The 14,274-nt window shown below is 37.9% G+C and overlaps 2 protein-coding genes across 2 annotated transcripts; both read right to left on the minus strand.

The window, feature by feature from the left end:
• Positions 1 to 4,880: 4,880 nt before the first annotated feature.
• Positions 4,881 to 8,868, minus strand: LOC127632965 (uncharacterized). Its single transcript, XM_052111815.1, has 2 exons — positions 7,446 to 8,868; positions 4,881 to 6,249 (listed from the first exon to the last, which is right to left on the minus strand). The coding sequence occupies exons 1-2, from the start codon at positions 8,743 to 8,745 to the stop codon at positions 5,207 to 5,209; spliced, it is 2,343 nt and encodes a 780-aa protein (XP_051967775.1). The 5' UTR covers positions 8,746 to 8,868; the 3' UTR covers positions 4,881 to 5,206.
• LOC127632461 (uncharacterized) lies at positions 8,156 to 14,214 on the minus strand. The gene is made up of 5 exons (XM_052111039.1): positions 13,537 to 14,214; positions 12,960 to 13,029; positions 11,666 to 11,843; positions 9,359 to 9,524; positions 8,156 to 8,223 (listed from the first exon to the last, which is right to left on the minus strand). Exons 1-4 carry the CDS (start codon positions 14,212 to 14,214, stop codon positions 9,365 to 9,367), a joined length of 1,086 nt encoding a protein of 361 aa, XP_051966999.1. The 3' UTR covers positions 8,156 to 8,223; positions 9,359 to 9,364.
• Positions 14,215 to 14,274: the final 60 nt, after the last annotated feature.

The raw sequence follows: 14,274 nt of genomic DNA on the forward strand, positions 1-14,274 counted from the left end.
TTTCACTCAATGTCAACATTCTCTTTCCAATGCCTTGTTTACACTTTTTCGAAAAGTCTAAACCTTTTGGGCCTAAAAGCTAACTAAGTGAAAGCAATAAGGAACAAATTATGTTCAGGCTAGCAGATCTCAGCACTCAGATCTTTTTCACATGTATTTAATTGGGTCAAAACCATTGAACACTTCTCTTCTGTGCTAGTACATGGAGTCCATGCTACAAATCAGTTTGAGGACAAGCCTTCAACTGAATCAATGCAGAAAGGACTAGGGAACATCAACAAGGAATATACAGCAATGAGTTCACAGATGCTCAATATATCAAAGGAACACAAATAAATATAGTTTTGGCAGTTTTCATTTCTCGCTTTATCTTATCTTACAGTTTATGCATCATTTGAAACAAATATACTTTTGTTTGCTTTCTCTGCCTGAACACAAATACACTACTTTGTACTGTATTTGAACAGTAAACGTGCTTTACCTGTGAAATCTTCTATGATACACTGTAAAAAATTTACCGTAAAATTTACAGTAACTTACTGGCAACAATTAGCCAGTAAGTTACTGTGAATATGTTTTACAGTAAGGGTACTGTACTTCCATTTACAGTATTTTATGTATACACTGTGAAATCAAAAACAATTAAATACTGTGATTTTAGTTGTATTTACAGTAACTTACTGGCTAATTGTTGCCAGTAAGTTACTGTGAATACGTTTTACAGTAAGGGTACTGTACTTCCATTTACAGTATTTTGTGTATTCACTGTAAAATAAAAAACAATTAAACACTGTGATTTTAGTCGTATTTACAGTATTGAATGTTTTACTGTAGAAGAAAAAAAATACTGTGATTTCAATTGCATTTACATACAAAAAAACAGTTAAGCACTGTTTTTTTTTAGTATTGTATGCAATACAGTACTATAAACAGTAGATAACAGTTAATCACTGTAAATTCAAATTCTCACTGTACAATTTAAATACTGTATCACTGTGATTTAATATTAGCCATCATTAAAAGAAATCACCCATTTTCTAAAACATTGCAATCAACTGCAGACAATAAGAAAATTGTTAAGTTATTTATTTAAAAACATTTGGTGAACAGGAATGACAAAACAGGTACAACATAAAGGGATAATGGACATAGGACAACATGCCATTATACCATCAAAGGTTAACGCCCGTTCTATGTTTGTAATGTGGCCACAACGCCTCAGCGGAGATCAAACAATAGTTCATTCAATAGTTCCACATGACTGGTTGCTATGATGGAACAATAATACAAATTGATAGAAACGAGGACAAGTTTTGTTAAGTTACAGAGCAAACTGTTACTAGTTCGTTCAGTAGTTTGAAGCTGTGCAAATAACTGATTATTACCACATTCTAAAGAGCAATAAATAACACTATGGCAATATTGAAATAAAATAAAATATTTAACATTTGCACGAACATTTAAAACAAAGGAAAATAAACTTCCCCTGCCACTTGACAAAGGTCTATGGCCTCTTGCATGCCCTGACCTTGGAGACCTAGAATCCTAGTTGGAGCCCTGAAATTAAAGAAGAAAACACATTAGATCGGCTGAATAGTTTCGAAACGGTAAAACTCAACTGTTTAACTCTGGGGAGTTGTAAAATGAGCCTATTTCCAAAAAAGTGGAGTGTTCCTTTAACAAATACAACTTTTTATTTAAATAATGTAGGCTACTAGTAAATGGTGAAATTAACATTTAGAAAGATTAATAAATGCTGTAGAAGTGCAGTTTACTAATAGTTAATGTTAACTAATGTAGTTAACTAGAGTTTAATAAATGGAACCATATTGTAAAGTGTTACCAATTTGTTATACACCGATTCAGATGTCTCGTGAGTTCAGTGTTGGACAGATCAGTTGTTTTAACCATTCATTAAATGTAATCGGTTCAAAGGAGTAAGTAGTTCGAGAATCGGACGTGTCATTAGCGGACTACGGCACGCGTTTTATTATCCCGGCAGCTATAGTTTTTAATGGTTTTACCTCAAATATATTATTATTATTATTATTATTATTATTATTATCTTTGGAAGCCAAAATCTAAAATAAAATCAGACTAAATCACAGATCTGAAGTGTAACCAGGCTATATTTGAATGTTTAGTTCTGTCCTCCGTCGTCACTCATTAGGGCTGTCATGTTGTGCGCGCTGTGGAGATCTCTCTCTCTCTCTCTCTTGGACTGCGAATAGCAAAAATGCATCACAGACAAATGGTTTAATATTATGGTATATAGAAATGGCTGGCGAGATAAAACGTCTTTATAGCAATAATAACAGTACGTGTATTTTTCCAAGTACCGACAGCAGAACCGATAACGTCCGAGCTTATCGATACAGCGGTCTTTAAAAATTCAGCCCCGGGGCCCATTTAATACCGGCTTTCGGTACCCATCCCTACCCATGTTAATGGAATATTTTTATGAATGAAGGCGTGTATCACTGATATTAGTAATATAGCTACTGATGTCTCGATGAAAATGTTTTTTCCCCCAAATTTTAAACATTTGTTAGGCTTAAAAAAAACAACTTTAATTTAAGAAAACTTAAAAAAAAAAAATCCTCATTTAAACCCAAAATTAATGTCATATTTACCTGTACCTTTACTGTCTATCAGGTATGAAATTGAAATACGGAAATGTATTATATAATTATAATTGATTGGTTATAAAACACTGGACTGCATAAATTATAAATGAAATATAGATTCATCCTTATTGTCATTAAACCTAAAGCTACAAGCGTTCCTTAGTCAAGACCAGTGAGTGATTTTCTGTTCCCTTTGTTCTTTGATTAACTTTACTGACAGAGACAATTAGAGGCTGCTGTCACTTTAAGACCTGCATCTGCTGACAGGATCTCACGCATCTCACTCTCTCACTACTCTTAGATTTTATATAACTAATTTATGTCTGTTCTTGAGGATACTCGAAAAAAATGACATTTTAGCATAAATGTGTGCGTTATTGTTTGTTCAAGTGCGAAAGAGAACGCGATACTGGTGCACTTGTCTTTGTGCGTCGTGTGTGTGTGTCAGGAAAACATTCACTGAGTGCGTTCTCTTATGTCTTGTCGCACATGAATGGTTTAAAAGCATTTTCGTGAATAAGAGCGTGATCATATAGAAAGAACAGATGCTGCGTTAATTGCGTTAAATATTTTAACACATTAAAGCTGGACAAAAATTAAAAATCGCATGCGTTAACGTTAACAGCACTACTTGTCATACATTGATGACAGAAAATGCTGCGGTTAAAAGTGGACTCGTTTTCATTGTAGGTTTCATGGAACCAGAATGAGTCGTTATAATTATTAGGGATGCACCGATACCAATCAAATTGCCAGGGCGGGCTTTATACGATGATGGACAGATGATCTACAGTTACGTATTCATCACGTCATCAAAGAGCGCTTGGTTTGAACTGGTTTACAACAAAGATGACTGCAGCTGGAGAATTGAGATGTATAGATTCCACTATCGTGTCTGTTGTAAAATAAATCGACAGCGCATTAATTTTAAAAGACGAACAGAGAACTGCAATCAAGATATTTGTTGATCGTAAAGATGTGTTTGCCGTCCTTCCTTGCCGTTTGCTTGCTCTGATTGGTTGTAGGTTTATCCAATTGAGTGCAGAGTTTTTTTTTCCTGGTTCGGTTAAGACACGCCTCAATCAAAGCCCTATGGAGCAGTATCAGACTCACATTCTGACTAGAATATGAGTATGACGAAGTCAGGCTAATAAATATTGAATAACATTAACAATTATAATGAATATGTAATATGGTTCATATATCTAGCAAAATGCTCCTCTCTAGAGTTAATTTTTCTAGCTGACTAATGAGTTTATGGTCACTGGATATGTTTTTTCTGAGGTAAATGTGACATTACATGACATCGTTTACAAGCTGATTTACTTACGTCTTTCCATGGTTGAAACACTGATTGAGCGATTCCATGTGACATGATACGGATTTCGATAAGTTGTAGGCCTACTCTTATCTTTTAACACACTTTCAGATGCTTATTCATATTTATTTCGCGCTGTAACTGGTATTATTAAGGCGGAAGAGAAGATCATGTGAGCTCCGCGCTGCTGCTTATCTATTCTTGAGCTGCGCCAGAGCAATCTCACGCCACAGCGCCAAAACTGTATTTATGTTTTTGAATATCGTAAGAAAATGGACGTAAATTGAAATCTGAGACAGTTTCATATCAATAGTAACAAAACACAAAGATTATTGCGAGTTATTGGATGGGAGGCGTGCTACAATGCTCCATTCATTCATCAACTGAAAACAGGATGACTAATCGATTCTTGAAATTTAAGAATCGATATCGGTTTTGTAAAAATGAGAATCGATTAAAATCGAAAAATCTATATTTTTTTACCCAGCCCTAATAAATAAGGTAACAGTTTATGTTTTACTTACATATATGATTTAGTCAAGAGCAATCAACAAGTCTCTCTCTCGTCAGTTAACGTTGATAAGCTACATAATGTCTTATTTGACTTTCTTTGCCATTTGCATCTGACTGAACTACAAAATTTCCAATGACGTCTGGTTAAAGGGATGTACTCGACCAGCTCACGCGTCTGTCCCGCTGCACGCTCAATCCACGGCACCAAAGCAATGTTGTTACTATATTTCAGGGTTCATACACATTTTAACCAATACTTTTCCATGACTTTTCCATGACATTTCAATGACTTTTCGGCACATTTCCATGACTATGTATTCCTCAAAATGTCAGTCAACATTATAAGAATAAAAATATGTGTTTAAGTTTACCCTCAGAGGTTTAACAATAAAATGGATGACAATGTATGTGGTTCAATACAAAATACACATTTACTTAAACGCAAACATAGTGCAAGATCTTTGAAGGACACAGGATAAAATACATAAGTAAAATGTACATAAGTGTCCTGATAAAACACAGCAACTGCAAATTAACAACTAATTGGGCAGTAGTGGAGATTGAACAGTGAATGCACAACTAGAGTTTAATCTTTTTTTCACCCTACTTAAGTTTACAACACATATGGAGGACATAACCTTCCATTTTTAAACACACACACACACACACACACACACACACACACACACACACACACACACACACACACACACACACACACACACACACACACACACACACACACACTTCACTTTTTCATTTCTGCAAGCTTTTCATCAATTTGCTTCTCAATGTTGAACAGAGCAGCTCTTTTTTCCTTTGCTGTCCGACGGAAACTGTTTGATTTGGAAATTAACGTTAGACAACTTGTTTTTTCAGCTTTCTCTGACAATTCATCAGCAGATTTTTCGAGGGCAAACACATCTGTCTCAATGGTGGCCCTCTTCTTTTTCAGACCTTGGAGTTCGTCACTAAGCTTCTTCCGCTTTAAGTCTACTGCATCCTGTTTTGACACTCTTTTTTGTTCATCAAGGTAGCCATGATATCTTTGCCTGGCTCCTCCTGCTGACAGAAGCAAATCTTTTGTGATGGCTACATTTGATACACCTCCAACAGACCTGACATGGTCAACAATGAGCCTTTGAGCTACCAAAGACAATTCCTTCTGATTTTCCACAATTAGCTCTTTATTTATTGAGAATCCTCTCTCTACACTTGCCTGTCCATGAGACAGCACAAGTACAACCTTCACTACATCCCACAGTCTGGAAAAAGAGGGGTTGGTCCCCATTGTCTCATACAGCAGTGTGTCCACACGCTCTGCTTTGGGGTCAAAATCCCTGAATTTAGTCTGTAATTTAGCCAAATCGCAAAACTCCCGGAACTCTCTCATCACATCATCACATACAGTGCTGTTTACATGTTTAGCCTCCACAATACTGCGTAGTACTATCATCATTTGTCTAACACACTGTTCCTTAGATTTGGCCATGTGTCTCGGGTCTAAGCATTGTAGGCATCTTACTAAGGTGTGTTTCACAGGAGCCTTTGCCAGCAGCTTGTCAAGAAGATTCATCAGAAGTTTCTTACTGTCCAATCTTATCTCTAGGGACTGCTTATCTGAAACCTGTTTAGTGAACTTAAGTTGCTTTAGTGTAGATTCTGCAGTGAACCCAAGGTCAATTTGAGAAGCATCTTTGTGCAGGTTACGGTCCTGGTAAGGCACATTCAGGAGCTTGAGTGTGGATGATTCCTTCAGGTGCATGTCCACCACAAATCGGCCCATGAGTCCTGCAAACAATAAAAATAAGGGGTATATATGCTACTTCAGTGTCATTACTCAATAAAATGTTTTAATCTTTTAACTATCAAAAAAAAAAATATAACAAAAACATGTATGATTATAATTTTACTGTCTTCACATAGGGATGGGAATTGATAAGATTGTATCAATAATGCTACTGATGATTCTGATTCTCTAATCGATTCTTAATTGCACTGTGTGGAAAAATAAAGTCATATACTTTGAAAAAAAAGAACTTTTTTTTTTAATTATTTTAAAGCTTAAGCAAACTGTTTTTTTGTAATTTATGTAATACATTTTTTTTAGTAATTTATGTAATAAATAAAACCTTATTGTAAAGTGTTACAGATTCAGATGTCTCCTGAGTTCACTGTTGGAAAGATCAGTTGTTTCAACCATTAATTAAAATTAATCGGTTGAAAGGAGTCATTAGTTTGCGAATTGGACGTGTCCTGTGCGTTGTGTGAGACTCCCAGCAGTTAGGACATGGACATCCAAGATTTGTGTCAACACAAAACATTTCATCACTGGCTATTATTTTTTTTTTTTAATTGTTTCATTGTTTCAGATTTCTCATGTCTGTGAGGTATATTTCGGTTAATTTATGTTGAGATGCGCTCAAGTTCAAGTGACCGTGCCGGCGCCTCCATGTCATGATTATGACTGCTATATTTTCTTCTTATTTATTAAATCCAGGCAATTGGTTGATGATTTAAAAAATAATAATTAAGATACATTTTATACAAAACGAAATTCACTTTAAAGAAAAGGCTTTCTACAAAACACTACGTAGGCTAATGAGTCAAAATCATATCTGACCCACTTCATGTCTCCCGATAAAAAACATAATATTTTAACAAATATGATACAAAAATCATAATACAGTCGGTTATATTTAAAAAAAAAAAATCAGTAGAGCCTATAAACGCAAACGTTTAATTGGCCTACACATTAAGCATTTTCCTCCCATAGAAAACAATTAAGAACACTTGGCTTAATGCAGATTAGAATGTCACAGCATATGTAGAAATAATGTGATAAGATGTCGAAAAAACGAGATATGTTGCTTCCAGTCCGCGAGTGACATCAATTACATTTTGGAAGTAATTTGTCCAACAATGTCAATAAATTCAACTTAGAAGACAAGTAACATATGGCAATTGGATTTAATGTTTAAGCTTACCTTTGATCAGTCTAGTCATGTCCTCAGCAAGGAATGGCAGCATTGGTTGGTCCGTCTGATACATGTTGAGAAAGGGCTCAATTTCTCGCGCAATGCTGATGAATATGCCAACCTTTACAGTGAAGAGAGGATCAGCACACCGGTTCTTCACCTCCTCAAACGATTTCACCTTTGGATTGGGGAGTTCGCCTCTCCCTACCATCTCCACGTATCGTTTCACATGCGGCCAGAGTTGTAATCCTCTGTCCGCTACGTTAACATTCTCGACCCACCGGTGCTTGCAAAACTTTAGCATGCTCGTGCTGCATCCAGTCGCTGTCACAAAGTCCTCGTGCCGGGCTGGGGAGTCGTGAAACAGCCAGTAGAGACAAGAAAGTCCATGTTCAATGTCCCATCCAATCGCTTTACATCCGCCTCTAAATGCATTGTGCAGTATATGCAAACCGCACGACCCGATGTTGATAAGTGACTTTCCCACATCAATCTGCAGCTGCTTTTGAAGGATTTCAAACACTTTCCAATTCACGTTCGGTCCATCCATCGAGATTTGGATGAGGTTGGTCATTCCGAGCTGTGAAAGCAAGTTGTTGAGTTTCTCAACAACATCTTTGGCGATTGAATGCCCCAGGAACTCTGAACCGATGTATTTGGTCTTCACATTGGGCCCGTCCCATAGCCTGACATGGACATCTAACTGTTTAGTCTGTAGGTAATTATTCAGGCTCTCATCAAATAAAAGTACATAAGACATCTGTGTAGTGACTGTCTTCAAAGTGAGCTGTTTAAAATAAGGAGCCAATCCAAAATTACACAAGTAAGCACACTTACGTTCCCCACACGCAAATTTGGCTGCCAACTGACTGTCAGGAAACATAGCTCTGAACAGTGCGCTGACATCCTCGCACGATTTAAAAGAATAGTGGGAGTTTGCGACTTTTAACGCCCACAATACCTCGGCCCTTAACGCGTCTTGTCTATCATTTGAGATAGTCCCTTGTCTTGTGCCTTCAACCTGACTCGTGATGGAAGAACCTGCAATTAGCCTAACATTGGTCGATGTCGCCGGAGGAGAAAAGAAGCTAGTGATAGTCATGCTTGAGCCTTCACGCGCAGCCTTTACTGCCTGGTGCTTGGCGCCTTTAGCATGGCTAGTGAGCGCTGATTCTCCCATATTAGAGATGTCAATTATCTTAGAACATAGTCCACATCTCGCTTTCCTCGGGTCCTGGACCTTTTCGAGCCATGTATTGTATGTTTCCAAGTGAAGCCAGACATTGTTAAATCTACACTTTCCTGGCATTTCAATTAAATTTAATTTATGTCAGCACCGACTTCGCCTCAGGCAACGAGTGAATCGGAAGTGAACAGAACGTTTTGCCGCCCGAATATAAGGACATTTAAGACAACGAGAAATATTTTTTTATTAAACAGTTTTTGTATTAATCACATATTACTGTGTTAAAAATGAATTAAAAAAAAAAAAAAAAAATCAATGACTTTTCCAAAACTTTCTGTGCCTTTTTATTTTTTCAAAACCTTTCCAGGCCTGGAATTTGCATTTTTCAAATTCCATAACTTTTCCAGGTTTTTTCAAAACGTACGAACCCTGATATTTCGTTTAATATTCCACTAGTAAGATAGATTTACTTCATAGACTGCCTTTTTTTATCCCCATTATACCCTCTGTTGTCAGAGTTTCTCTTTCTATACACAAACACTGTTTACACGCCTGGTATCAGTTGTTGGTATCGGAGTAAAAAAAATCATTTTTACGAGTACATTGAGCTCAGTATCGCCCCGATATCGATATCGGTGCATCCCTAATAATTATTATTATCAAATTATGATTAATTATATTATACCCACATATACCTATATTATAATTATTATTAAAGCTATTTTCAGAACCTCACCTGTATCTAGTCAGTTAGCAAATAGAACTCTGTGAATTCCCTGATGAAGGAGATTACATGGGGGTTCATGTATGAAGTCTTCCGTTTCACCACTCTCCCAGTCGTCTTGCTCATCTGCTCCTTGGCAGTGCACTTGTTGGAGTCAGGATTAATCCTGACTAAAAACCTATGAACATGAGTATAGGAGTTAGGGGATGGGACAATATGTACATATTAATGAATAACTGTAAGAGCAGTGAGCAATGTAGAATCATACATAAAGGCCAGCTGACAGAGGCATTTCACATCTCAACAGGAGTTAGTCAAGGCTGTCTACTTTGCCGATTATCATTCCTCTTCGAAGGTCGACTAGATCATGCGGCCGACTAGATCATGCGGCAAGCCACTAACAACAGGCGCAATGGGATCCAATGGACCCCATTTACACAACTGGACGACCTAGACTTTGTAGATTATATCACATTACTGCCCCAAAAACACCAACAAATGCAAGAGAAATTGAGAGAGGTAGAACAGAAGTCAGCTGAGACAGGTCTCCACATTAGCACAACGACCAAAGTGCAAACAGAAAGACACTGGCCAGCTTCATGGTTAACCACCAACCACTAGAGGAAGTCAACTCCATGTAGGTAGCAAGTGATGGCGGATCAAAAAGGGATGTAAAGAGGAGAATAGGCAAGAGCTGCATTTGGCATGATGGGGCCCAAATGAAGAGCACATAACATCACACTCAAGACCAAACTACGGCTATTCGACTCAAGCATTAATACATACTACTTTAAAGATCTGAGACGTGGAAAACAACAAAGAACCTCCTGAACAAGCTACAATTCTTCAACCACTGCCTAAGACGTATTCTTAACATCAGATGGCCTGAAAAAAATGAAGAATTAAGAGCTGTGGAGAAGAGCAAAGCAGCCTGAGATAGAAGTGGAAATAAAGAAACGAAAAAGGGGATGGATTGGGCACACATTGTGTAAAACGAATAATTCCATGACACAAAGCCCTGCAGTGGAACCCACAGGGTAAACGTGGTAGAGGGAGACCAAGAAACACCTGGAGGAGGAGTGTCACAGCTGAGATGGAAAGAGCTGGCAAGATCTGGAGAAGCTGGCACAGAACAGAATGAAGTGGAGAAATATTGTGAGTGGGCTATGCTCCTTGGAGTAACAGGCCTAAGTAAGTAATGAGTAACTGGTTAGCAAATCACAACTGTTTACAGGACATAAACCACTCTCCTAGTTTGTTTTTTCAGGGCAAATCATATTCCCCAGACATCTCCGCATTGGGTCCTCTCAATTTCTCCCAAAAGGTTTTATGTAAAAGGAATATAGTGTGTACATGCCCAACAGTCCTCCTAAAGCATTCAAGTTGTAAGGAGGCTTCAACCTACACTATTTAGATACTCAGATACTTTACATAATAGGGCTGGGCGATAAAACATTAACAATATGTATCGCGATAGACATGTAATCAATATCAATAAAAAATCTGTTCGATTAAACGGTCTATTTTTTTTTTCTTCGTCGGAAGAAACCAGAGGTTGCTGAAGCAAGTTTGGTTGCATGAACAAAGGCACTCACTTTCTGGTAACATAGCAACGTAGGGAGTAACACGCTACCAGCCAATCATGTAACAGTTTAGTTGCGCCATATCATGGTCTCGTGTTGGATTCTTGAGTAACAGAACCGCCGTGGAGTGATAAGTGAAAAGCCTTATGTGATCGGCGGGTGATGTAAAGTAGATGACTGACTGCTGCGCCAATTCTGACAGGCGCCCGCGCATGTTACTGAGAGAACGAGCAGAAAGAGAGAAGAGAGAGCGCCTCCACCGGCCGTGCACTCTCACAGTCTTCAAACTGTCTTGCTCTCCCTCCCTTCTTCGCGCATATTAATTAAAATTGATATTACCATCAAAATCAATTGAGAATTGAGATAGTTGCTATTGTTTCCTCAAAAAAAAAATATATATTTTCCACTGAAGACAGACATGGATATCTTGGATGGCATTGGCGTGAGTAAATTATTAGGAAATTTTCATTTTGAGGTGAATTAATCCTTTAGGTTTAAAATAAAAAAGTTTAAATGTAATATATTTTTCTCCTGGTCCTTATTTTAAATGGGTCATAAAAAATATCAATAATTATCGATATCGACCAATATGAAACACTTATATCGTGATACAGTTTTCAGACATATCGCCCAGCCCTGTTACATAACATTTTAAAGGGAGAAGATGATTTTGAACAGCTTTTCAATTGTCAATTTGCTTTTACATTGCAATCAAACTATTTAAGATAAAAAATACCTCTGAACAAACTCCAGTGTTGTGCTGGCTTCCACCTGATACTCTAGGTTAATTTCATAGTAACAGGCGAAGAGAGCGGCCAAGGCAGTGGTGAAGTCCGCCATGTGAGCACCAGGTGGGATTACGACCCTCCCCTCGATCGACAGCATCCATTTTTTTGCAGTCAGGATTGTCTCTCCTTAGTAAAGACAAGATTCATCACAAAAATTATATTTCATAGCAATACATTCTATAAAAGATTTTCTCCACATAAATTTTTGTAAAAACAGGGCAGGGAGCATACATATCTTCGAAGCAGTGCATTAAAGGATTAGTTCACCTCAAAATGAAAATTTCCTAATAATTTACTCACCCCAATGCCATCCAAGATATCCATGTCTTTCTTTCCTCAGTGGAAGAGAAATTAAGTTTGAGGAAAACATTTCTGGATTTTTCTTCGAATAATGGACTTCAAGTGTAACCAACGTTTTGAAGTCCAAATCAATGCAGTTTCAAAGATCTTTGAAGTGCTTCAACGGGCTGTGCAGGATCCCAGCTGAGGATTAGGGTCTTATCTAGCGAAACGATCAGTCATTTTCTAAAAAAATATATAATTTATATACTTTTTAACTACAATTGTTCGGATTGAGCTGGGAACTACGTCATCACGTCGAAAGGTCGCCCTCAATATCGCCGGTGGAAATACCTAAAGATGGCCGGCGACATCATGCGCGACCTTTCGACTTGATGACGTAATTCCCAGCTCAATCTGAACATTATTCCAGGATCCCAGCTGAGGACCCTAATCCTCAGCTGGGATCCTGCACAGCCCGTTGAAGCACTTCAAAGACCGTTGAATCTGCATTGATTTGGACTTCAAAACGTTGGTTACAATTGAAGTCCATTATTCAAAGAAAAATCCAGAAATATTTTCCTACAAAAAACTTAATTTCTCGTCCACTGAGGAAAGAAAGACATGGATATCTTGGATGGCATTGGGGTGAGTAAATTATTCGGAAATTTTCATTTTGAGGTGAACTAATCCTTTAAGCAGCAGTAACTGGTTTGGTGATAGAAAAACAATGAGTGATACAGGCATAGCAAGCAACCTGAAATAGCAATCACGACATTATAGGTGGCTACTAAAGATGAGAGAGTACTCCACATAACTTAAGTTTTTGAAGTGACTGTGCTGTTCCTGACTGGTGCAGAGGCAGAGAATGACGACACAATCTGCATTCACTAGTGTTTTCCAGAAACTTTGCTTGTGCCCTATACATTCAAAGGATTCGTTAACATTGAATGTGAAACTTACCGAGCATGATGATCCTTGGAGTGATTGGGAGAGACAGCTGGGCCTCTGCGTCTGCGGGAGTGGTAGTCTCCTATGCCAGCAAAGATAAGAGTTACTTGAAACAAGGTAAACGGTATATTATCTCTAGCTTTTTTAAATTTGTTGATAAGGAAGCAATGAGCCTTTTTTTTTGCTCCGAAGGTTTGTGCATGTTTACACATAAAAAAATTAACCAAGTACCACAATAACTTTATCAATTACAACACTACATCAATTTTCTCTTAATTAAAATATTGTGCACACAGTGGACAACAGTGGCTCACTTTACCCAGCATTTACCCAAGAATTGAGATAGAAGCATGCACCATGTGGGTTATATTGTGAGGTGAGGTCTATCAAGGAAAAAGTGCTCAACCACCAAAAACATAAACCTGACACAAACCTGTATTGAACAATTGGAGGCTCGTCAACCTGCATTGACAATTTGGGGGGTGTAAAATGTTTCACTCTAATCAGGGAAAATGATTCTTCCACAATAAATGTGACAATTAATTGTTGAAAACTCTAAATAAAAGATTTAAATAATTAAGGAACTTACATCAGCAATGAGAAAAAGTGACTCCTCTTGCTCTTTGAAGTGTGCCAACATCACAAGCATCGCTGCAAGGCCATCAGATCCTTCTCGGTCCTTCTTTATGGCTTCCTTCAGAACAGCTCTTACTTCTTTCCTCCACTTTGTAATCTGACTACTGAAGAAATCCAGGAGTCTTTTACCCTTTTTGTCCAAATCTTCATTCAGTCTTGTGTATAGTTCAACATTGGTGAGAGTGGTGAAGTGTGACAATAAAAACTTCTGTGAAAAGAGAAATGGCCACTCTTTACACACATCCAGAATGCTTGGGGAAGGCTTTGCGTTGATGTATTCCCGCTGTTTGGCATAAGTGATTGCCATTAGGTCTTCTACCCTTCCTCTCTCAGCGCCCTTGAGTCCCTCTCGGCTGAATATATCCATCATCTCAAGCTTCTTTTCCTTTAATGATGCTGATGTTTCCCCATCTGGATAGTCCTCTGGCTGCCAACGAACACACCCATAACTGTCGATTCTTGCACATGTAGCTACTGCTGGCTGGTCATCATCACCATCCTCATCTCTCTGGGTGCGTTTGTGCTTCCTCAGACGGGAAAGAGTGTTGCCTCGATTCACATATTCTACTCTAGTTTTGAGCTGATTTATAACGCTGAAATACCCACATCCAATTAGCTCCCCCCTCTTCATTTTTGTCTAAAAAGCTATTTGGATATTTTTGAGTTATAGCTTTAGCCACTACCACACACT

This window comes from Xyrauchen texanus, chromosome 39, assembly GCF_025860055.1.
Source record: "Xyrauchen texanus isolate HMW12.3.18 chromosome 39, RBS_HiC_50CHRs, whole genome shotgun sequence".
NCBI lineage: Eukaryota > Metazoa > Chordata > Actinopteri > Cypriniformes > Catostomidae > Xyrauchen > Xyrauchen texanus.

Excerpts from the sequence above, each read along its gene's own strand:
- LOC127632461 (XM_052111039.1), bottom strand. The coding sequence starts at position 14,214 with ATGAAGAGGGGGGAGCTAATTGGATGTGGGTATTTCAGCGTTATAAAT. Across the intron at positions 13,030-13,536 it reads CACTTTTTCTCATTGCTGAT|GAGACTACCACTCCCGCAGA; the intron begins GTAAGTTCCTTA and ends TTGCTGGCATAG. Across the intron at positions 9,525-11,665 it reads ACACTGGAGTTTGTTCAGAG|GTTTTTAGTCAGGATTAATC; the intron begins GTATTTTTTATC and ends TCATGTTCATAG.
- LOC127632965 (XM_052111815.1), bottom strand. The coding sequence starts at position 8,745 with ATGCCAGGAAAGTGTAGATTTAACAATGTCTGGCTTCACTTGGAAACA. Across the intron at positions 6,250-7,445 it reads CATGACTAGACTGATCAAAG|GACTCATGGGCCGATTTGTG; the intron begins GTAAGCTTAAAC and ends TATTGTTTGCAG.